At 51.6% G+C, this 24,277-nt stretch overlaps 1 protein-coding gene across 4 annotated transcripts in view; it reads right to left on the bottom strand.

Annotated features, from left to right (window-relative positions):
• Positions 1-351: 351 nt before the first annotated feature.
• Positions 352-24,277, bottom strand: part of A4GALT (alpha 1,4-galactosyltransferase (P blood group)) — a 34,054-nt gene continuing 10,128 nt past the window's right edge. Inside the window, exons 1-3 of one of the 4 annotated variants that reach the window (XM_032261365.1) lie at positions 12,095-12,153; positions 4,073-4,262; positions 352-2,175 (exon numbers count right to left, since the gene is read on the bottom strand). In XM_032261365.1, coding sequence (XP_032117256.1) covers positions 1,068-2,129 — 1,062 coding nt within the window. In that variant the 5' untranslated portion in view covers positions 2,130-2,175; positions 4,073-4,262; positions 12,095-12,153 and the 3' untranslated portion in view covers positions 352-1,067. Of the gene's footprint in view, positions 2,176-2,573; positions 2,598-4,072; positions 4,263-4,664; positions 4,703-12,094; positions 12,154-24,277 lie in introns of those variants that run through there. The other 3 variants (XM_032261364.1, XM_032261363.1, XM_032261366.1) reach the window with 3 other exon arrangements.

Below are 24,277 nucleotides of genomic sequence, written 5' to 3' on the forward strand. Positions count from 1 at the left end.
CGGGCTGTCCTCACCCCTGCTCCAGCGTAGGCTCCTCAGTGTCCTCGTTTGGTGCCATTTATGTGAAACAGATTCAGGGTTGTTATGGGGGTGGTTGTGCTGGTGGGACTCATCCTCGGGTGTTTGCGAGCCTTGAAAAAGGAGGGAAAAACAGGCCTCCCCCATTCCCCATCTCAGGGGCTCCCCATCACTAGGGACGCCGGGCTAGGAGCCAGGTCCCAAGCCTTTCCGTGCAGGGCAGGTTGTGAGATCGCGTCGAAGTCACCGCCAGCCCACCCAGCGGCTTCCTGGTCAGAAGTGAGTGGAGGAGGCTGTGAGCCTGAATGCACTTCAGCAATCACAGGGACTAGGTGACAGCCGGTCACTTTTATTCTGTTCATTATTCTCCTGTGTTTATAATGGGGAGGCGGATGTTCTTTAGAGAACCCCCACCCCTTGTCTGAGTGAATAGGCAGAGGGTACGTGCCCCCCTTGAATCTCTGGAGAGGAGGAAGGATGGCGTGGGCAGGAGGGGCTGCCCCTAACAGGCTCCCCAGGCTGGCACTGCTGGGCCTCTGCCCTGCTCAGTCCTTGAGGGCCCCTCCGAAAGAGGAACCAAAACCAGAAAAAAGCACTCCCCACCCGGGCCCCTGGGGCTAGGTCTCCCCCGACTCCCCACCACCTCCTACCTCTTCCCGCCTCCCCTCTTCTTTGGAACCTCATCCCTCCTTCCCCTTAGCACTGGCCTCGAGGGCACCTCTGCCCAAACTGCCTGGCTTCCCACGCCACCCAGGGGTGCCCTAAGGTTCATCCTTCCTGTCTGTCATCTGCAAGTCCCGGGGCACTCACTGAGCTCACTCTGCTGGGCCTGGCGCCACGTGTCAGCCCTGCCCTGACATAGGGCACTGTCTTGAGGGTGTCCACAGCCTCCCACCGGGCCTGCTCCCACAGCTCCTCCTTTGCAACAGCCTAAGCCCGGTGGCAGCTCAGACCTCCCTCTCCTGGGCCCCCAATCTCGCCTCCCCAGGAAGAGCGGCCAAGTGCCCCCTCCAACGGGAGCGGGTCAGGGAGGTGGCCTGGCGGGCCCCTCACAAGTACATCTTCATGGCCTTGTGCGTCGTGGGGCAGTAGCGGGCATGGAGCTGGGCCAGCAGCGCCCTGGACGTGACCTCGAAGTGTGTGCCCTGGCTCTTCTTGTTCCACACGTGGACGGCATAGGTGGCATTGAGCAGCCGGGGCAGCTCCTGGGGGCTGATGTCCTCGAAGTACTTCTTCCAGTCCTGCCAGGGGATGGGGTAGAAGGCCTCGGGGGGCAGGGTGGTGACCCCGCGGCAGGCATGGCTCTCGGTGAGGCTGCGGATAGAGCACCACTTCTTGAAGACACGCGTGAGCAGCTGGGGGCCCTGGTGGCCCCAGATCCAGCCGTTGTAGCGGTCCACGAAGTCCCGCATGCACAGCGCCATGAACTCGTGCTGGCGCTCAAAGGCCAGGAAGGCGCCGTTGAGGACGTAGCGGGACTGGGTGCCCAGCACGTTGGTCAGATTCCTCAGGTTCTTGAGGACAATGAAGTCCGTGTCCAGGTAGATGCCACCGAACTTCCACATGAGTGCGATCCTGGAGGCATCAGACAGCACAGGCAGCAGGTAGGGCTCCCAGCGCCCCTGCACCGCTGCATACCAGTCAGCCAGGGGTGTGTCCCGGAACAGCTCCCGCAGGTCCAGCGGGAGCATCTGGACATTCGGAAAGCAGCTCAGAAGCGAGATGCCCAGGTGCCGGGGCAGGGAGGCGTTGCCACCTGGAAGCCCTTTCATCAGGACCAGCACACGGGATTCAGGATGAGTTCTAGCGGCCGACTCCACTGAACACATGAAGAGGAAGTTGGGGTTGGTCCGGTCCGAAGTCTCTAGGAAGAAGATGTCGCCCGGAGGGGGGCTGTGGGAGGGAGGGGTGAGGGGTGCCAAGGTGGGGCAGGGGATATCTGCTGGCAGGTTATAGAGCTGCCCCTGCTCCTTGTGCTCTCCCACGATGTGCCAGTAGATCATGATGGAGACGCAAAACGTGAACTTGAAGCCGATGATGAACAGGGTGCAGACCCGCTGCCTTGGGGCGCCCCGGAGCAGCCGCAGCAGGAGGTCAGGGGGCTTGGACATGATCTTCCCAGATCGGACCAGGGGCTTCCAGCAGGAACTGGCTGGTCTGTAAGACAGGAGCACCTGCCATCAGGGAGGCCACTGGCATTCCCAACCCAAAGGAAAACGCTTCCTGTGACCCTCAACCAGAGGCAGGCCCAGCTTCCAAGCCCATGGGCTTCCGGGGCCACAGAGGCCAAGGCTTGAATTCTAGCCTGCCGGCTGCTCGCCTACAAAATGGGAGCACTGGCCAGGTGCAGTGGCTCATGCCTGTAATCCCAGCACTTTGGGAGGCCGAGGCAAGCAGATTACAAGGTCAAGAGATCGAGACCATCCTGGCCAACATGGTGAAACCCCTTCTCTACTAAAATTACAAAAATTTATTGCAGAATCGGTTAAAATGAGAAACAAAGAAAAAAAAGGGAAAAAAATATACAAAAATTAGCTGGATGTGGTGGCACGCACCTGTAGTCCCAGCTACTAGGGAGGCTGAGAAAGGAGAATTGCTTGAACTCGGGAGCCAGAGGTGGCAGTGAGCCGAGACTGCACCACTGCACTCCAGCCTGGCAACAGAGTGAGACTCATCTAAAAAAAAAAAAAACCAAATGGGAGCACAGGGGGCCGTGGACTGGGGTCTGAGCAGGGTCCCTTCCACTCTCTGTGACACACCTGTGAGCTCCCCCAAGGACCGGGCCAGTGCCACCCATGGCATGCCACCATCACAAGTCCAGGCCAGAGTCTGGTCCGTGTAAGAACTGTCAGAAGTGATAGCTTTGCCATGTGACACACAGGGCTCTGTTAGGAGGGGCAGCCTGGGATTTGAGGTCCAGCTCCTGCCCCCCTCAGCTCCACGAGCCAGACCTGAGGCTCGTCCGAGGGCAGGCCACTGAGTGGGCCTGCGGACATTCAGCATGAGGCCTGGGGCTCCGGCAGGCCCGGGCGCTGGCTTGCTAAGGGCTGGCCCTGCAGGTACACTCACAGGGTGCCTGCTCCAGGCACAAAGGATGGGAGGCCTACTGCGTCCCAGAGCCCTTTGCCCCAGACACAAGGGGGTCTTTTAGTCCCCTGGCTGCCCAGCCCGGACCCTGGGCTGTGCTTCTCATAGACACAGGTGGGAGAGAACCAGGTAGGTCGTGCTGCAGGCCATGATGCTGACTGGTCCTCCTGCCCCGGACCTCACTCTTTCCTGGCGATGTCCACTTGGCCGGTGGCCAGGAAGATGCCCAGGTTCCTCGCAGGTGGTTGGGGGAACAAGGCAGGCTTGGACCCTGCTCCTGGGGGCATGTTACTGAGCTCTCTGAGCCTCGGTCTTTCCACCTACAGGACAGGACGCTGGAGCCCACTCAAGGGTAACATCCCCTCATTCACAATTCAGTAAACACTGGCTGTCCCTCCTGTCCATGCTGGGTAACTCTCTCAGCATCTCACACATGGGAACATGTGTGGCCCCTTACAACGACCTTATGGGGTGACAATCATCACCCCCACCTTACAGATGAGAAAATGGAGGTACAGAAGCGCTGTACCTGCTGCAGAGTCCCACAGCCAGCAGTGACAGCGCAGGAGTTAGATCCCAGGCCGCCTGGCTGAGGTCTCTGCTCTCACCACTGCATCGCCCTGCCTGGGAGACGTGGCTAGCCAGTGTACCCCGTGTGTTGCAGGAACTGGGTGCAAGCTGACCTGAGCCATATCAACTGTTAACAGCCAGCGGAACCAGCAATGACTCAATGATTTCTAAGTGCTCTTTGACAAACTTACCCCCTCTTGCCCTCAGCAAGCCCGGGGGCAGTTGCATCATTTCTACGTTAGGTGCCAGAGTCGAGGGACTGGGTGCAACCTGCGCTCTAAGGGGAGCTGGGAGTTGGTGCCCTCCCAAGGACAGGCAGAAGCTGGAGTGGCAATCTCACACGGGCTGAGGGCGGTGCTGGGAGCCTGGCGCTTGGTGACGTAGGCTAGGCCCTTACCAGGGTAGAGAGCAGGGAACCTTGATGATGTCACTGGCTGGTAACTGACCAGTCTTGGCAGCGCATGGCAGAGAGGTGGGGATCCTGGCAGCCCGCAGGCCTCCGGGAGACACACCCTGGCTCAGCAGCCGACCTTCTTTGCCAATACAAACGCAGCCCTTCCACACACTTGCAGCGCCTCCAAATCCATCTGCAAAAGATGGCAAGAAGAGAGTGAGACAGGTCGCCAGCTCTCAGAGGCCTCGTATCCCTGGCCACACACACAGATCAGGCCTGGGACTCACGTGTTCACTGATTCATTCACTTGCTCCACTTCTCAGGGGACCCTCAGGGACAGGACAGGCCCTGCACTGGTACCCAGGAGAAGGGGAGAGTCAGACACAGCCTTGCCCCAAAGGAGCTCTCAGCCTGGTGGGAGCACCATTTAGAAACAGAGGTCAGGTCTGGTGGTTCATGCCTGTAATTCCAGCACTTTGGGAGGCCGAGGAAGTCTGATCACTTGTGGTCAAGAGTTTGAGAACAGCCTGGCCAACACAGCGAAACCTTGTCTCTACTAAAAGTACAAAAATTAGCCAGGTGTGGTGGCGCACACCTGTAATCCCAGCTACTCAGGAGGCTGAGGCAGGAGAACTGCTTGAACCCAGGAGGCGGAGGTTGTGGCAAGCTGAGATTGCGCCACTGCACCCCAGCCTGGGTGACAGAGACGGACTTTTTTTTTTTTTTTCAAATGCACTGAGCATTCCAAAAAAAAAAAAAAAAAAAAAAAAATGGTGGCTCACACCTATAATCCCAGCACTTTGGGAGGCCAAGGTGGGTGGATCACCTGAGGTCAGGATTTCGAAACCACCCTGACCAACAAGGTGAAACCCCATCTCTATAAATAAAATAAAATAAAACAATAAAAAGCCAGGCGTAGTGGCTCCAGCACTTTGGGAGACCGAGGGGGGATCACCTGAGGTCAGGAGTTCGAGAGCCCCCTGACCAAAATGGAGAAACCTCATCTCTATTAAACATACAATATTAGCCAGGTGTGGTGACACATGCCTGTAATGCCAGCTACTCAGGAGGCTGAGGCAGGAGAATCGCTTGAACCCAGGAGGCAGAGGTTACGGTGAGCTGAGATCGCACCATTGCACTCAAGCCTAGGCAGTAAGAGTGAAACTCCATCTCAAAAAAAAAATAAAGGAAACAGACAAAAATGGTGACCCCCTCGGGTGGGTGACACTTGGTTAAGCACCAAGGATGAGCACGTCAGACGGAGCAGACGCGGTGGCTCCAGACCTCCGTAAGCACCATGGGGACAAGCGTCCAGCGTGCACCTGCGTCTTCTCTCCCCACTAACGTGCTCGGAGCTCAGCACGCAGCAGGCACATGGGAAAAAGGCTCACTCTGACCCACTCTCTCGACAGCCAGCAGGATGCTTTACAAATACGTCGGCCATGTCATTCTCAGCTCAGACCCTGCGTGATGTGGGAGGTCCTGATCCACTGGGCCCCATGTGTCCCCCACACCCTGACCTCATATTCTGCTGCTCTACCTGCTGCCTGTGCCCCAGCCACACCGGGCCGCCCGTTTCTCGGGCCTCGTGCAGCTGCCAGGGCCTTGACACCTGCTGTCCTTCTGCTTGGAAGGTTGTTCCCTCAGGTGTCCACTCAAAAGTCCCCTTCCCATCAGGTCCTCCCTGGACCCCGTGAAATTCCCACTCCCCTCCACTGCTTCAGAGCCCCCCGTTAGGTTACTCATCCTTGCACTTACTCTAACACACTGTACATCCTACTTGTTTGCTTTGGTTGTCTGTCTGGAACATAACCCCACGAGGCTAGCTATGTTTTGTGTTTTTGGTTTTTTTTTTTGAGACAGAGTCTTGCTGTCACCCAGGCTGGAGTGCAGTGGTGCGGTCTCGGCTTACTGCAACCTCTGCTGCGTTAGTTTAAGTGATTCTCCTGCCTCAGCCTGCCGAGTAGCTGGGACTGCAGGTGCCCACCACCATGCCCAGCTAATTTTTTGTATTTTTAATAGAGATGGGTTTCAACATATTGGCGAGGCTGGTCTTGAACTCCCAACCTTGTGATCCGCCTGCCTTGGCCTCCCAAAGTGCTGCGATTACAGGCATGAGCCACTGTGCTTGGCCTTATGTTTTGTTCAGCTCTGGAATGATAGAACAGTGCCCAGCACTTAGTATGTAGTCAATAAATAATCAGTGATTACATGAATTAACCACCAAGTGAATTAATACATGATCTGTAGCCGGGCGCAGTGGCTCACGCCTGTAATCCTAACACTTTGGGAGGCTGAGGTGGGTGGATCACCTGAGGTCAGGAGTTCAAAACAAGCCTGGCCATCATGGTGAAACCCCATCTTTAAAAAAAAAAAAAAAGAAAGAAAAAAAAATTAATACATGATCAGTAAATGAATGAATCAATGAGTGAGTGAATTAACGGGTGAGCGAGCACTGAGAGTGAACCAGTGAGTGTGCAGATCACTGTGGGGTCAGAGGCCAGGTGAGCTGCCTGGGATGGGGGTAGCAAGGACAGGACTGTGGTGTAAAACAAAACACGGTGTCCCCCTGCCCCGTCTTTCTTCTGCAGGGAGAGAGCCTATTTTGGTCCTGGGTAATTTTAACTTCACGTGAATCACGCGGACGGGTGGGCAGTTGGAGGACCAGGAGCAGCAGCGCAGGCCCCTGGCCACTTGGGGGCCCCAAGTACTAGAATGATCTGCCTCCATGGTGTGGGTGGGGTCTGGGCCCACCTGGAGGGACAGGAGATGTCGCTGGACCACAGCTGGGGGTGCCAGACTTGGGCCACGCCATATTTGGTGTCAGAGCCCAAGACCCAGGAATAGAAACTACTTATGGGGCCAACTTGGCCACAGCCCAATACCCGGGTGACCTCAGGCCCAAAGCATGCTCCTGGGCCCGAGACAGGCCTCACAGTTACGGCCCATGTCCTGGGCTTTGTCAGCCGGGCCTGGCACACCCCTCCTGCCTGCCCCTGCCTCCAGGCTCACCACTTCCCACCCCGTCGCCAGGGAGCTGTTCCCAGTTAGCGTGTTGCTGTGGCTACTCCCCTGCTCTAAGCCCCGCCATAGCTCCCATCACCAGGATCCCCCATGACTTGTCTTAGGAAGTAAGGAGTGAGAAGTGGTGCAGGGAATGGCCGGGCGAGGTGACTCATGCCTGTAACCCCAGCATTTTGGGAGGTTGAGGTGGGCAGATCATGAGGTCAAGAGATTGAGACCATCCTGGCCAACATGGTGAAACCCCATCTCTACTAAAAATACAAAAATTAGCTGTGCATGGTGGTGGGTGCCTGTAATCTCAGCTACTCAGGAGGCCGAGGCAGGACAAAAATCACTTGAACCCAGGAGGCGGAGGCTGCAGTGAGTTGAGATCGAGCCATTGCACTCCAGCCTGGGTGACAGAGTGAGACTCCGTCTCTAAGAAAAAAAAAAAAAAAAGAAAAATCGGCTGGGCACGGTGGCTCATGCCTGCAATCCAAGCACTTTGGGAGGCAGACATGGGTGGATCACAAGGCCAGGAGTTCCAGACCAGCCTGACCACCTGGCGAAACCCCATATCTACTAAAAACACAAAAATTAGCCAGGCATGGTGGCACGCACGTAACCCTAGCTACTCAGAAGGCTGTGGCAGAAGAATCACTTGAACCTGGGAGGCAGAGGTTGCAGTAAGCCAAGATCTCACCACTATACTCCAGCCTGGGCAACAGAGCAAGACTCTGTCTCAAACAAACAAAGAAAAAAATAATTGAGAGGTGCAGGGCAATGGAGACAGAGGGCCAAAGGCCAGGTCAGACCCCTGCTGGCCAGGCCCTTGGCACCAGCTCTTCAGGCCCCAACCAGGGGCATCAGCATCAGGGGCCCGGCCCAAGGGCCTGGAAAAGGCCCTCCAAGATGGAGCTTGTCATCCCTACACAAATTGCACCCCCACCTCTCCCTACAGTAGAAGCGCTACCCCTCCGGCCACATGTCTAGCCTAGCTTGGCCTAGCACTGGCCAACCATGACCCAACAAAAGAGAGTCCACACTGAGCCCCCATCCAGGCTGAGTGCGGACACAGAGGCTCCCAGAGTGCAGGGGTTGTGCCCTCGGAGGCTCCGATGTCCTGATGGGAACGTAGAGGCCCAGAGAGGTAAAGGTGTCAGAGGCGTGTGAACCAAACCAACTCCATCTTAAATAGGAGCTGGGTAAAATGGGGCTGGAACCTACTGGGCTACATTCTCAGATGGTCACGGCATTCTAAATCACAAGATGAGGAGTTCAGCCAAAATACAGCTCATAAGGACCTTGCTGATAAAACAGGTCGCAGTAGAGAATCCAGCCAAAACCCACCAAAACCAAAATGACCATGATAGTGACCTTTGGTCGTCCTCACTGTTACACTTCCGTCAGCGCCATGATAGTTTACAAATGCCATGGCAAGTTACCCTCTATGGTCTAACTTTTATTCCTTTCCTTTTTTTTTTGAGACAGAGTCTCGCTGTGTCGCCCAGCCTGGAGTGCGGTGGTATGATCTTGGCTCACTGCAACCTCCGCCTCCTGGGTTCAAGCGATTCTCCCTCCTCAGCCTCCCAAGTAGCTGGGATTACAGGTGCCTGCCACCAAGCCGGGCTAATTTTTTGTATTTTTAGTAGAGAGGGGGTTTCACCATGTTCACCAGGATAGTCCTGAACTCCTGACCTCAAGTGATCCACCCTCCTCGGCCTCCCAAAGTACTGGGATTATACTATGAGCCAACGCGCCCGGCCTTAATAAACCTTTCAGGCCGGGCGCGGTGGCTCAAGCGTGTAATCCCAGCACTTTGGGAGGCCGAGGCAGGTGGATCACGAGGTCAAAAGATCAAGACCATCCTGGTCAGCACGGTGAAACCCCGTCTCTACTAAAAATGCAAAAAATTAGCTGGGCACGGTGGCACGTGCCTGTAATCCCAGCTACTCAGGAGGCTGAGGCAGGAGAATTGCCTGAACCCAGGAGGCGGAGGTTGCGGTGAGCCGAGATCGCGCCGTTGCACTCCAGCCTGGGTAACAAGAGCAAAACTCCGTCCCCCCCCCCAAAAAAAATAAATAAATAATAAACCTCTTTCACTTTGCACTTCAAACTCACTTGGTGTGAGTGACCACGACCCCCTCCCACCACCCCGCCCCCACATCACTCATCATTTCCTTCAATGCCCTTGGTCATGGGTCTGGCCCAGGGAGCAGACTGAGGACCTGCAGAGCCCCGTGCAGGGCCTGGGGAGGGCTCTGGGTCCCTGTTAGGGCAAGGGATACAGGAATAGGTGTAAGATCTTTTAGGCTGACTGAGGGTTCCATGGATGCAGTGGCGATCCCCATGACCTACATGCACACTCTGGATGGCCTCCCGGAACTAGAAAATCTAAAGTAATTGGAAGACCATGAAGAGAAGAAGCATGATCAAATCCTGTGGGGCCTAATTAACTTGAGACATTCTCTATTGTTCCTTATTCCCTACCTCTGTTCTGGAAAAGGAATGTTGCTTCTATACCAACCAGTCAGGGCTGGTACAAAATACAGCCCAACGGCTAACTAAAAGGGCCTCTGAAATTAGACAGTGTCTCTGAAACTCACGAACCACGTGGTCCCACCTTTAAAATCTGGCACCGTGGCTCCTCCCACTAATGGAACCCCGGGCTGCCATATTGCTCCTTTTAGCCTCTGGCCCTTACCTAAGGAACAGCCATAGTAATTAGAAAAACAACCATTCAGCTACTAGCCCTGGTGGGTAAGAGCCACTAAGTACAAACACTAGGGTGCAAAATGTGATGCTCCCTAATATCCGTAAGAGAGCATCAAAGGGGGAAATAAAGTGGAAATTTTGCCCAGGATTTTGTCAGCACGTTGTCAGCGTCCCTATGTTTAAAACTGTCCCTATTTTTGTTCGTAACGGCCTCTTTCTGGTTCTGTACCTCAGCTTATTGCTTACTAAGTGGAAAACCTTAAAAAAAAAAACTGCCTCTTTGTCTAAAACCTGCTGCGTTGTCTAAAGTCCCGAGTTCCTTCCCCTGCCCCTTCACCTAGAAAAACTGTGTACTTTTCTTAGCCAGGGTCCAAACTTTTCAGTGCAAACCCTTCTAGGCCCGCCGGTGTAATAAAGTGTGTTCCTCCAACCCCGAGTGCCACTTGGGTTTCTCGTCAGGTAAAATTTTCCAAAACACCTCAATTGATAAGGCAATTGGGCTTTGTAACCAACTTGGTCAACCTCCTGACTCCAGACCCTACAACCCACTCCCAGCTTGCAAAAAAAACGCCCTAAACTGTATGCTCTGTAACTTTCCACTGCCCACCCCAAACCTATAAAACCAACTCCTATCCCACTGCCATCCGCTGACTCTTTTTTCAGACTCAGCCCGCCCGCACCCAGGTGAATAAACAGCCATGTGGATTACACAAAGCCTGTTCAGGGGGAGTCTCTTCATTCAGAGCGTGCGTGTTAACACTGGGCAGAGGGAGAGGTTGAGGTGTGAGGCTGTTGAAACAGAGGCCGGCCAGGCACGGTGACTCATGCTTGTAATCCCAGCACTTTGGGAGGCCAAGGCAGGCGGATCACAAGGTCAGGAGTTCAAGACTAGCCTGGCCAACACAGTGAAACCCCATCTCTACTAAAAATACAAAATTAGATGGGCATGGTGGCAGGCGCCTGTAATGCCAGCTACTCAGGAGGCTGAGGCAGGAGAATCGCTTGAACCCAGGAAGCGGAGGTTACTGTGAGCCAAGATCCTGCCACTGCACTCCAGGCTGGGCGACAGAGCAAGACTTTGTCTAAAAAAAAAAACCACACACACACACAAAAACAAAACAAAACAAAAAGAGGCCTTGGCTGCTCTCACAGGAGCTCTGGAGCTGGGGTGGCCTTCAGAGATGTTTGTTCCAAATCGCAATAGGGGCTGTGATGGTTAATTTCCTGTGTCAACTTGACCAGGCCACAGGGTGCCCCAATTAAACGTTACCCCTGGGTGTGTCTGGGGGCTGTTTCCAGATGAGATTAGCATTTGAATGTTGAACTCAGGAAGCAGATGGCCCCCAGAGTGGGTGGGCCCCCAACCCTCAAGGACCTGAGCAGAAGGAAAGGCTGAGGACGGAGGAACCGGCCCCACGTTCTCCTGTCTCACTGCTGAGCTGGGCCGTCTCATCTCATCGACTGGTTCTGTTTATTTGGAGAACCCCAGCTAACCCAGGGGCCTACACTGACATTAGCCCACAGCGGGTCCCTGGGGACAGGCTGCTCCTGAGGCAGGGGGCAGTCCACCCAGGAGACGGGGGCTCCAGGGCTCCACGGTGGGACCAGATGGAGCCACCGCACGCAGTGCAGCCCTCGGCCCCTGGAAATGACTGCGTGTTTTCCATTGTCTCACTCCTAAGGGGCAGAGGCTACTCCACCTCTCATTCTTTCCCGGCAGATAGCAGGAGCTCAGCAGATAAGAAGAGACAAGGACTGGCCCTCCAATAAGCCAGGGGCTACTTCCATTCTTCTCAGGTGCTTGGGGTCTCAAGAGGAGGGTACAGGAACTGGAACTCCAGGAGGGAGGTCAGCAGGTCATTCAAAGTGGGGATGTAGGGAGAAACACACCCAGCAATGGCGGAGGGGCGCCCACGGCCCCATCAGTACCACGGCCGGATCCTGCCATGGCTTCCAAGCCTCCAGATAAGGAGCTGGCCCCTATGCATGGCCAGGCTGGGGTGTGGCCCCTGCTCATTTGTGATTGTAACCCCTTACACCCCTGACGTTTAAGATACCAGTGCCAAGGTACATGGGGGCTCCCCCTGCGTCACCAGCTATGTGACTGCAGTCAGACCATGCTCCTCCTCTGAGCCTCAGTCTCTCTGCCCACAAAATGGGATTAACTCTGGCCGGGCACAGTGGCTTACACCTGTAACCCCAGTACTTTGGGATGCCGAGGCGGGTGGATCACCTGAGGTCAGGAGTTCGAGACCAGCCTGGCCCACATAGTGAAACTGTGTTTCTACTAAAATTACAAAAAATTACCTGGGCATAGTAGCTGGTGCCTATAATCCCACCTACTCAGGAGGCTGAGGCAGGAGAATTGCTTGAACCCTGGAGGCGGAGGTTGCAGTGAGCCGAGATCGTGCCATTGTGCTCCAGCCTGGGCAACAAGAGGGAAATTCCATCACAAAAAAAAAAAAAAAAGAAAGAAAGAAAGAAAGAAAAAGAAAAAGAAATGGGATTAACTCCAGCTTGGAGGGATGGAGGGAGGTGATGCATGTCCAGGGCCCAGCCCCTGCCGGGGCAGGCCCTCAACAGATGTGGCCACGGCCATGGCATCACAGGCCTCTTCTCCAGCAGGGGGGACTGGTGCGTATCTGTGTGCAGAAGTCTGTGAAGAGGCTGGGAGGGAAGGGCCCCTCAGGACAGTCCCTAAGGTCAGGAAGCACCGGCATGCGGCCAGAACTGGCAGCTATTTATCACGCTCCCAGTCTCACAGCTGTCACCAACGGGACAGTCCAAGCATGCCATCTCTGTCCCATGGTCATACTTGCTTCTAGTGGAGCCAAATCGGGTCCCCTCCCCACCCACCTCCACCCCTGCCTGAGCAGACAGAGACCCCAGTGGACTTCACCCCAGGGTCTCCCAGTCCATTGCTTCCCGGTTTCTTTCCTGAGCAGGACTTTGTGTGGCCAGGCCTGGAGGACCAAGGTCCACAGCAATATGCCCGAGCTTCCTTCCTGGCCCTGCCCCATGCCCACAAGACAGGCCACTGCTCTAAGCCTTCATTCCTCTTCTGTGGACAGGTCACAGGTCACTGTGGGGATTGAGTGTGGTCAGGGCTCAGGTGGGTCCTAAACTCAGGCAGGAGCCCAAGGTGGACCCTGGCCAGGGTAAGGTGGAAAGGAAACTTCTCACACCACCTTCTCCAGGGTCCCCATGACCCTATGGTCACATGTGGCTTTCAACATCACTGCTATGGCAGCTCCATAGAGAAGCTCCCTCTGCAGCAGGAGAAAAGTCACGTGCACCGCTGTTCTGCAGCGGAGACAGAGGGTCATCTAGGTTTACCTCCCCTGAGAATACCTGGTGTCCTGTGGGGAGCCGCCCCTGCCCGTGGGCCCCATCCCCTGGCTGTCACCGTGAGCACTGACTCAGGTCTGGCTAATGACGGTACCGTACGCCCCTGGCCGCAGTGGTCATGCTGGGGCGCGCAGGACCCAGGCCGGGCCAAGCTTCCCCTGGGGTTGCTAGGTATAAGCCAGGAGCTGACGGGGAGAGCCTGCCTGGGAATGAAGCCAGCCCAGAGGCAAGAAGAGCCGAAGGAAGGAGACAGAGATCCACGGCGACCCACCGTGTGTACCCCACCCAAGAGGAAAGGAGCTCCTAGAAGACCTCCTAAATCAATCAACGAACATCTTCTTCCCTGATCAGTGTCTTCTTTCCGCTTTTTCTCTCCAGGGCTCCTTGTACCTCCCCTCTTTCTCTTGGTCCTGTCACTCCAGGTTGGTCTCTCTTTCTTTCTCTCTCCCCTCTCTCCCTCCTCATCGCCCTCAGCACACACCAGGATCCCTGACCTGACAACATCATATGAGGGGCAGGGCTGCAATAGCAGCAGACAGAGAGCCAGGGCCAGGCTTGCAGGACTGAAGGCACGCACCTGCTGTCGAGGACTTGTGCCCCACCCCCAGAAAGGGGATCCCCCACCAGAGAAACACACTCTGTTTTTTATAGAGACAGAGTCTCGATCTGTCGCTCAGGCTGGAGTGCAGTGGCGTAATATCAGCTCACTGCCAACCTCTGCCGCCTGGGTTCAAGTGATTCTCTTGCTTCAGCCTCCCAAGTAGCTGGGACTACAGTTATGTGCCACCATGCCCAGCTAATTTTTTTGTACTTTTAGTAGAGACAGGTTTTTGCCGTGTTGGTCAGGCTGTTCTGGAACTCCTGACCTCAGGCGGTCCGCCCGCCTTGACCTCCCAAAGTGTTGGAATTACAGGTGTGAGCCACCGTGCCCGGCTGGACCATACTCTTGACCTCCAAGCGGCATGGGAGCCCCCTTGCCGGGAAGAGGACACCTGGACTCACTGGGACTGGGAGGTTTGGGGGAAGGGACACAGTGGGAGAGGAAGGGTCAGGAGCCTTCGTGCAGAGAAGGTGGGGAACCTGCCAGGTTCTTCCACTTGCTGAGGATACAGCGGGTGGAGTTAGGCGGTCCTAGCCCAAATAATGGGGTGGGCAGGTTGCCTTAGCTCAGCCTGACCCCCAGTGAGGGGTGCAGGGGCTACTCCAGCCAATCCCAGCCCCTGCTCTCCTATTTAACTTTCAGAAAAGTTAGCGGGCCGCAGTGGCACTGGGGCTAGGGCACAACACAGTGTGGTCTGCTGGCCACAGCATCCCTGCTCCCCATGCTGCAGCCTCGGCTGTCATGTGCTGCCCTGATGTGTGTGTGTCTGAGCATGCTGCCCTACTGAGTGTGTGTGTGTGTGTGAGAGGATGCTCCCCTGCTGTGTGTGTGGGAATGCTGCCCTACTGTGTGTGTGTGAGAGAGGATGCTCCCTTGCTGTGTGTGTGTGAGAATGCTGCCCTACTGTGTGTCTGTGTGAGTATGCTCTCCTATTGCATCTGTGTGGAGCATGCTACCCTACTGTGTGTGTGAGACAGCATGCTGCCCTACTCTCTCTCTCTCTCTCTCTCTCTCTCTCTCTGTGTGTGTGTGTGTGTGTGTGTGTGTGTGTGTTCCCCATCAGGCTGTGAATGACTTGGGGGCAGAGACTAACCCAGCCTAGGACTCAGGCATATATATTAAATAAGTAAGGAGTGTTTTAAAAACTCTGAAAGTGCAGAGCTAGGAAGCTGTCCTTGGCCCACTCACCAGTGAGGTCAAGAGGATGACTTGCTGTGTCACCTTACACAGGTCACTTTCCTTTTTGGGCCTCAGATTCCCTTCTGCACAGTGGAGCGGGGGCAGGACTAACCAAATGCTCTAACCCTGGGGACACGTGGGCACCTGCTGCTAACCGCCTGTGATAAGTAACACCTTAGCACAGACCCGAGGCACCAAGGACCCTGAGGGATCTGAAGCAAAAGGCCACAGAGTCAGCAAGCAGCATGGACTGCAGAATTCAAATCCAGGTCCGGCCTGTCAGCTTCCACACCTGCTGCCATTTGGCAGCCTGACCTTGGACCCACCTCTGCCCCTCCCTGGGCCTTCACTGCTTTGTCCATTAGAGGAGCAGGTGGGCTCCTTGGCCTTAGAACTCAGATCCCCCTTGGTGTGAAAACTCAACACCCAGAGCTTCTAAACCCTGGCTGGAGGGCCCACTGTCCTGTGCCCCACCCCTGGTCCCCATAATCTTTCAGGGTACAAATAAATACAATATTTCCTTTTTTTTTTTTTTTTTTTGAGACGGAGTTTTCGCTCGTTACCCAGGCTGGAGTGCAATGGCGCGATCTCGGCTCACCGCAACCTCCGCCTCCTGGGTTCTGGCAATTCTCCTGCCTCAGCCGCCTGAGTAGCTGGGATTACAAGCACGCGCCACCATGCCCAGCTAATTTTTTTTGTATTTTTTTTTTAGTAGAGACGGGGTTTCACCATGTTGACCAGGATGGTCTCTATCTCTTGACCTCGTGATCCACCCGCCTCGGCCTCCCAAAGTGCTGGGATTACAGGCGTGAGCCACCGCGCCCGGCCTAAATACAATATTTCTACCCAAGAGGTAAGAATGACAGATTTTAGGAGGAAGTGATTGGCATAAGAAGGGCTGTTTGTGGCCCGATGTGGTGGCTCACACTTGTAATCCCAGCACTTTGGGAGGCCAAGGCAGGTGCATCTCAAGGTCAGGAGTTCAAGACCAGCCTGTCCAATATGGTGAAACCTTATCTCTACTAAAAATTACAAAAGTTAGCTGGGCGTGGTGGCGTGCATCTGTAATCCCAGCTACTCGGGAGACTGAGGCAGGAGAATCGCTTGAACCTGGGAGGCAGAGGTTGCAGTGGGCCGAGATCACACCACTGCACTCCAGCTAGGGTGACAGAGTGAAACTCTGACTCAAAAAAGAAAAAAAAGAAGGAAAAGAAGAGCTGTTTGTAAGAAGGGCTGTTTTCAGAGCAGAGGTTACAAAATAATCTTCCTCCCAAGACTCCAAGACTTGAATATCCTCAGAAGCCAGAAACCAAACAGGTAGTCTTGCTCTCTGGGTGGACTTTACAAACAGAAAACTCACAGGTGAAGACTTCATACCAGGAGGAAACAAGGCAGTAGCTTAATTCTGGATTTTCCCCTCATCTACCAAATTATACAAAGCAACACGGGTATAGACAAACAAGGATAAGAAGCAAAAAAACCCATAAACTCCCAACCACAGGTGAGTGTGACCCAAAGTACCTGCCAGCGGCAGACATGGCAGTGCGGGGGGCGAGGGGGAGGCAGGGGGCTCAGGAGTGAAAGATCCCAGAAAAGACCACTTCTAAAAGGGAGATGGCAGAAGGCAGGAGCTCCGGCCGTCGTGAACTGGGAGTGCTCAGGGCTGGAGGCGGATGACCTCTTGAGCCAGGTTAGGCTCTGGAGGTGAAAGAGGAGTGCAAGCAGAGAATGGCCACTTTTTTTTTTTTTTTTTTTTTTTTTGTTTGAGACAGAGTTTCGCTCATGTTACCCAGGCTGGAGTGCAATGGCGCAATCTCGGCTCACCGCAACCTCCGCCTCCTGGGTTCAAGCAATTCTCCTGGAGAAAGACCACATTTTAAAAGCACGACCCATTACCATGGCAATAGAGGAGGGAGCCTTTCACCAGAGAAACCCGGAGAACGGCCCTGGCTTCTCTCCCAATTTCCACCAAAACTTCCTGTTAATTGCCACTCCAGGAAAATTCAACTAATTCAAATATGGAAAAAAATTTAAAGGTATAATACAAAATGGAGATCACGAACACTCCTTTTATATATAAAGAAAATTCACGCCGGGCGCGGTGGCTCAAGCCTGTAATCTTAGCTACTCTGGAGGCTGAGGCAGGAGAATCACTTGAACCCCAGAGGCAGAGGTTGCAGTGAGCCAAGATTGCCCCATTGCACTCCTGCCTGGGCAATAAGAGCGAAACTCCATCTCAAATATAAAAAAAAGAAAAAGAAAAAGAAAATATTGTCACAAGGCCAAGCACAGTGGCTCATGCCTGTAATTCCAGGACTTTGGGAGGCCAAGGCAGGCGGATCACTTGAGGTCAGGAGTTCAAGACCAGCCTGGATAACGTGGTGAAACCCATCTCTACTAAAAATACAAATTTTTTTTTTTTTTTGAGATGGAGTCTCACTTTGTCACCCAGGCTGGGGTGCAATGGCTCGATCTCGGCTCACTGCAACCTCCGCCTCCTGAGTTCAAGTGATGCTCCTGCCTCAGCCTCTCAAGTAGCTGGGACTACAAGCGCATGCCACCATGCCTGGCTAATCTTTTTTTTTTTTTTTCAGTAGAGGTGGCGTTTCACTGTGTTAGCCAGGATGGTCTCAATCTCCTGACCTTGTGATTCGCCCGCCTCAGCCTCCCAAAGTGCTGGGATTACAGGAGTGAGCCACCGCGCCCAGTTAAAAAAATTACAAAAAATTAGCCGGGCATGGTGGTGTGCTCCTGTAGTCCCAGCTACTTGGGAGGCCGAGGCAGGAGAAATCACTTGAACCTAGGGGGTGAAGATTGCAGTGAGCCAAGATTGTACCACTGCACTCCAGCCTGGGCAACAGAGATTCTGTCAAAGAAAAGAAAAGATTGTCACAAGACAAATACAAATTTGAATCCAAAATTACAGTGTGAATTTAAAAAGTAATTCCAGGCCAGGTACAGTCCAGCACTTTGGAAGGCTGAGACAGGTGGATCACCTGAGGTCAGGAGTTCGAGACCAGTCTGGCCAACATGGTGAATACCTGTCTCTACTAAATATACAAAATTGGGCTGGGCGTAGTGGCTCACGCCTGTAATCCAAGCACTTTGGAGGCCAAGGCAGGCGGATCACCTGAGGTCAGGAGTTCAAGACCAGCCTGACCAACATGGTGAAACCCCAACTTTAAAAAGAAAAATAAATAAATTTTAAAAAAAGAAATAAAAATATAAAACTTAGCCAGGCGTGGTGGTTGGGCGCCTGTGATCCAAGCTGCTCAGAAGCTGAGGCAGGAGAATCGCTTGAACCCAGGAGGCAGAGCTTGCAGTGAGCCAAGATCGCGCCACCGCACACCAGCCTGAGTGACACAGCAACACTCCATCTCAAAAATAAAATAAAAAAAACACAACGTAATTCCAGGCTGGGTGCAGTGGTTCACACCTGTAGTCCTGGCTCCTATGGTGGCTGAGGCTGGAGAACAGCTTGAGCCCGGCAGTGCGACTGCTATGATTGCAGTACTGCACTCCAAACTGGGCAACAGTGAGATCCTGTCTCTAAAAAATAAAATAAAATATATCAATAAAATAACAATGCTCTCAATTAAACCATGCCTTTTTGTCTTCTTACTATGTAGAATTTTTATTTGGAAAGAAATACTAATTCGTTTAAACACAGTTGTTAATTCACTATCACTCCCCACCCACCTTCCTCCCTGGCTGCTCAGATAGGGAAGGTGGACTTCACCCCCAGGGTAGGGGCTACAGGATTTCTTTTTTTTTTTTTTTTTTTTTAATTGAGACGTAGTTTCGCTCTTGTTACCCAGGCTGGAGTGCAATGGCGCGATCTCGGCTCACCGCAACCTCCGCCTCCTGGGTTCAGGCAATTCTCCTGTCTCAGCCTCCTTAGTAGCTGGGATTACAGGCACGTGCCACCATGCCCAGCTAATGTTTTGTATTTTTAGTAGAGACGGGGTTTCACCATGTTGACCAGGATGGTCTCGATCTCTTGACCTCATGATCCACCTGCCTCGGCCTCCCAAAGTGCTGGGATTACAGGCTTGAGCCACCGCGCCCGGCCAGGTTTCTTAACAGACTGACCCGCTATAGTCTCCAGAATTATCTTCCAAGCTGCCAACGCTTCTTCTTCAAGTTTCTATGTCACTGTAAGAGTAGGTTGGCCGGGCGCAGTGACTCACGCCTGCAATCCTAGCACTTTGGGAGGCTGAGGCAGGTGGATCACTTGAGGTCAGGAGTTCAAGACCAGCCTGGCCAGCATGGTGAAACCCCATCTTTAAAAAAAAAAAAAAAAAAAAAAGAAAGAAAAGAGTAGAGAATGGTATCGGTCTTGAATACCACCTGACTGAGAGTTTCCAGAGCCCCATGCTCGAGAATCACTCAACGTAGAAAGTCTCTCTGAACCTACTCTGGTTCGGGAGGCAGCCCAGTTAAAAAAAAGAAAGAAATGGACCACTCAATATACTATCAACTAAAATGGGGAAGTGACAAGAGAAAGGGAAGGAAGAAGAAGGGAGGAACAGGAAACACATTACATTTATTGTTCACAGAAGAGAAACAGGAGATACCGTTTAGGCCACACATGGTGGCTCACGCCTGTGATCCTAGCACTTTGGGAGGCTGAGGCAGGGCGATTGCTTGAGCCCAGGAGCTCAAGACCAGCCTGGGCAATTCAGTGAGACCCTGTCTGTCTGTCTCTCTCTCTCTCTCTTTTTGAGATGGAGTTTCACTCTTGTTGCCCAGGCTGGCGTGCAGTGACGTGAATGATCTCAGCTCATTGCAATCTCCGCCTCCCGGGTTCAAGCAATTCTGGGATTACAGACATGCGCCACCACACCTGGCTAATTTTTGTATTTTTAGTAGAGATGGCATTTCTCCATGTTGGTCAGGCTGGTCTCAAACTGCCGACCTCAGATGATCCGCCTGCCTTGGCCTCCCAAAGTGCTGGGATTACAGGTATCAGCCACCGCACTCGGAGACCCTATCTCTTTTATTTTGTGAGACAGGGTCTCACTCTGTCACGCAGGCTGAAGTGCAGTGATGCAATCACAGCTCACTGTAGCCTTGACATCCTAGGATAAATAAACTTATATATAAGTTTCACCCGGGCAGGCACAGTGGTTCACGCCTCCAATAACAGCACTTTCAGAGGCCGAGGCAAGCGGATTATCTGAGGTCAGGAGTTTGAAACCAGCCTGGCCAACCATGGTGAAACTCTGTCTCCATTAAAAATACAGAAATTATTGCCTGACCAATATGATGTAACCCTGTCTCTACTAAAAATACAAAAGTTAGACAGGCATGGTGATGAGCGCCTGTAATCCCAGCTACTCGGGAGGCTGAGGCATGAGAATCGCTCGAATCCAGGAGGCGGAGGTTGCAGTGAGCCGAGATTGCAGCACTGCACTCCAGCTGGGCTGCGGAGCAAGACTCCATCTAAAAAAAGGCAATTTATTATACTAATGGTATGATTCATCATGCACCAAATAATACTGCAGCAATTTTCAGAGAAATTACAGAGATACTAGGATAAATATATCAACACTAATAAGATATTTTAAATTACTACTTTCAGTCCAAGAAACATTAAGTAGCACAAACAGAAATAAGAATTCAGAAGACCCAAGTAAGATAATCAGTAAGATACTACAGTATTTCAAACTCTCTATCCTAATAATAGATAATGTGCTTTCTTTTCAAGAGCTGAACTGATGGAACAGTTATGAAATCTGACCATACTCAGTCCACAAAGAAAATTTCAATGACATCCAAAAAAATATTTTAAAAATTTATGATTATGAGGTAATATGACTAGAAATTCATTTTAAAAATCAGTAAATTAAAAAAAAATGAATCTGTGGGATCCCTAAGAAATAAAAAAAAAAAACAAAAAAAAACACCAGGCTGGGCCTGGTGGCTCACGTCTGTAATCCCAGCACCTTGGGAGGCCAAAGCACTCAAGGACAGGAGTTTGAGATCAGACAGGCTAACACGGTGAAACCCAGGCTCTACTGAAAATACAAAAATGTAGCCAGTGTGGTGGTGTGCACCTGCAGTGCCAGGAAGTTGAGGTGGGAGGATAACCTAAGCCTGGGAAGTTAAGACTGCAGCAAGCCATGATTGCACCAAAGCACTGCAGCCTACATGACACAGCAAGACCCTGTTTTAAGAAGCAAAGAAAAGGAGAGAGAGAAAAAGAGAGAGAAAGAAAGACGTATAAAGATCAAAGCAGAAATAAATTAGGAAAGAAAGAAGAAGGAGAACTAATAAGCAAGGTAAAAAGCTGGGTCCTTGGAAAAAAGCCAACAAAATATACAACCACCAACTAACTTCATGAAGATAAGAGGCTGGGGGTGGAGAGAAAGCTTCCCATACAAACTAGGAAATGCCAAATGGGAAAATAACCAAATAAGAAGAAAATTGTTTTAAAAAATAAGATAGGCTGGGCGCGGTGGCTCAAGCCTGTAAAAGAAAAACTTTGCTGGACAAAAACGATAAATTAAATGGATCCCAGAAGACACAGCTAGTCTGCACAGGACAACTTCCACATCAGAAACAAAATAAGAAAAGGACTAGCATTACAACACGAAAGCGCCAGGGCGAAACATTTTGGGAGGGAATCCTGGGAAACTCTGAAATAAGAGATAATGTCAGAAACGGTCTAAGGCTACTGCTGGCTCCAAAGACCATTTTGGTCTGCCTTTTTGTTCTTTTTTTTTTTTTTCCCCCCTGAGATAGTCTCACTGTGTTGCCCAGGCAGCACCATACATGTGTAAAACTATATACATGTATATGTAGAGAAAAATATTTCCCGTTGATCATTTTTAAAAGGCTTCTGATTGGATATTGTATTTTAACCAAATTTTTAAAGAGTAATCGAGGAATCATGAAAGGGAAGAACACTTGATACAACTATGCAGATTTTATAAATGTGCAATAAAAGTATTTGTTAAAAAAAAAAAAGAGATAATGTTTAAACTGTTAAACAGCAACACATAGAAAGGAAAATTTGGATGGGCGTGGTGGCTCACGCCTATAATCCCAGCACTTTGGGAGGCCGAGGCAGGTGGATCACGAGGTCAAGAGATCCAGACCATCCTGGTCAACATGGTGAAACTCCGTCTCTACTAAAAATACAAAAATTAGCTGGGTGTGGTGGCACGTGCTTATAGTCCCAGCGACTCGGGAGGCTGAGGCGGGAGAATTGCTTGAACCCAGGAGGCGGAGGTTGCGGTGAGCTGAGATCGCGCCATTGCACTCCAGCCTGGGTAACATGAGCGAAACTCCGTCTCGGAAAAAAAAATAAAAAAAAAAAAGAAAGGAAAATTTAAAGAAAACCAATTTTTTTTTGAGATAAGGTCTGCTGTCACCCAGGCTAGAACACAGTGGCGCAATCACAGCTCACCACAGCCTCTGCCTCCTAGGCTCAAGTCAATGACCCTCCCACCTACGCCTTCTCAGTAGCTGAGGCTACAGGCACATGCCAGCATACCAGGTTAATTTTTGTATTTTTGGTACAGATGGGGTTTCACCATGTTCCCCAGGCTGGTCCTGAATTCCTAGGCTCATGCTATCCACCTGCCTTGACCTCCCAAAGTGCTAGGACTACAGATGTGAGCCACTGTTCCAGGCAAAAAAAAAAAAAAAAAAATTAAGTATAACAAATACTTAAACCAAAACCTGACAATGGCTTCACAAATATCCTTCTGACCAATTTCACTTAGGAATATTACTGTAAAAATCCAAAGTAAAATATAAGCAAATAGAATTCAGCTGCAGATTACAATTAAATGGAGACCAGATGTGGTGGCTCATGCCTATAATCCCAGCAGTTTGGGAGGCGGAGGCAGGAGGATCACTTGAAGCCAAGAGATCGAGACTAGCCTGGCCAACATGACAAAAACCCATCTCTACTAAAAATACAAAAATTAAGCCAGTGTGGTGGCGTACAACTGTACTATCAGCTACTCAGGAGGCCAAGGCACGAGAATTGCTTGAGCTTGGGAGGCAGAGGTTGCAGTGAGCCAAGACTGTGCCAATGCATTCCAGCCTGGGCAACACAGTAAGACTCTGTCTCAAAAAATAAAAAAAAATGGGGGTGATTCAGGAATGCAGGTGGGGTTTATTCAAAGAATGCAAGGATGGTTCAATATTATTAGGAAATCATGAATATAATTCATCATATTAATAGATCTAAGCAGAAAAATCATCATCCCTAGTGACACTAAAAAACATTTAACAAAGTAACCAACACTTATTCTTAGTAAACTATGAATCAATGGACACTTAACAAAATCATACAGATTAACATAGAAGCCAGGAGCCAGCTTCATACTCCAGAGTACAAACACACAGTCTCTTTTTTTTTTTTCACTTTTTTTTTTTTAAGACGGGGTTTCACCATGTTGGTCAGGCTGGTCTTGAACTCCTGACCTCAGGTGATCTGCCCGCCTTGGCCTCCAAAGTGCTTGGATTACAGGCGTGAGCCACCATGCCCGGCCCAAATACACAGTTTCATACCTGGGCACTAATACTAAGCTCAGGGAAAACACAGATGCTGCCACCACCATCACTACATTGGATGTATCCATCAGAGGGAATTTGACAAAAGAAAGAAAACCCAATAGAAATAGTTAAAACTATTGCTATTTTCGTTATTGTATACCTGGAAAAGTCAAGATAAATTATTAAAAAAGTAAAATTAAAGCATACTGGAAGATGGTAGTATAAACACACACACTTAAACATAAACAACAAGTCATTAGAATATATGACAAAAGAGAAGAACCCACTTAAACAATGGCCACAACACTCAGGGTTAAACTTAACAAAAGATGTTAAATATCTATGTGAGGCTGGGTGCAGGGTCCCACACCTGTAATCCCAGCACTTTAGGAAGCTGAGGCATGCAGATTGCTTGAGCCCAGGAGTTCAAGACCAGCCTGGACAGCATGGTAAAACCCCATCTCTATAAACTGAGGTGGGAGGATCACTTGAGCCCTTAGGGAGAGGCTCCAGTGAGCCAAGATCGTGCCATCGCACCCCAGCCTGGGCAACAGAGCAAGACTCTGTCTCAAAATAAATAAAATAAAGCAATGCAGCCTTGTGGCTCATGCCTATAATCCTAGCATTTGGGAGGCCAAGGCAGGTGGATGGCCTGAACTCAGGAAATCGAGATCAGCCTGGGAACATGGCAAATGGGCAACATGGCAAAACCCTGTCTCTACTAAAAATACAAAAAAATTAGCCAGGTTTGGTCTTGCACACCTGTAATCCTAGCTACTCCGGAGGTTGAGGCAGGAGAATTGCTTGAACCTGAGAGGTGGAGGTTGCAGTGAGCCAAGATCACACCA

The sequence above is a fragment of the Sapajus apella genome, unplaced genomic scaffold (assembly GCF_009761245.1).
Source record: "Sapajus apella isolate SASKATOON/1434 unplaced genomic scaffold, GSC_monkey_1.0 scaffold123, whole genome shotgun sequence".
Classification (NCBI taxonomy): Eukaryota; Metazoa; Chordata; class Mammalia; order Primates; family Cebidae; genus Sapajus; species Sapajus apella.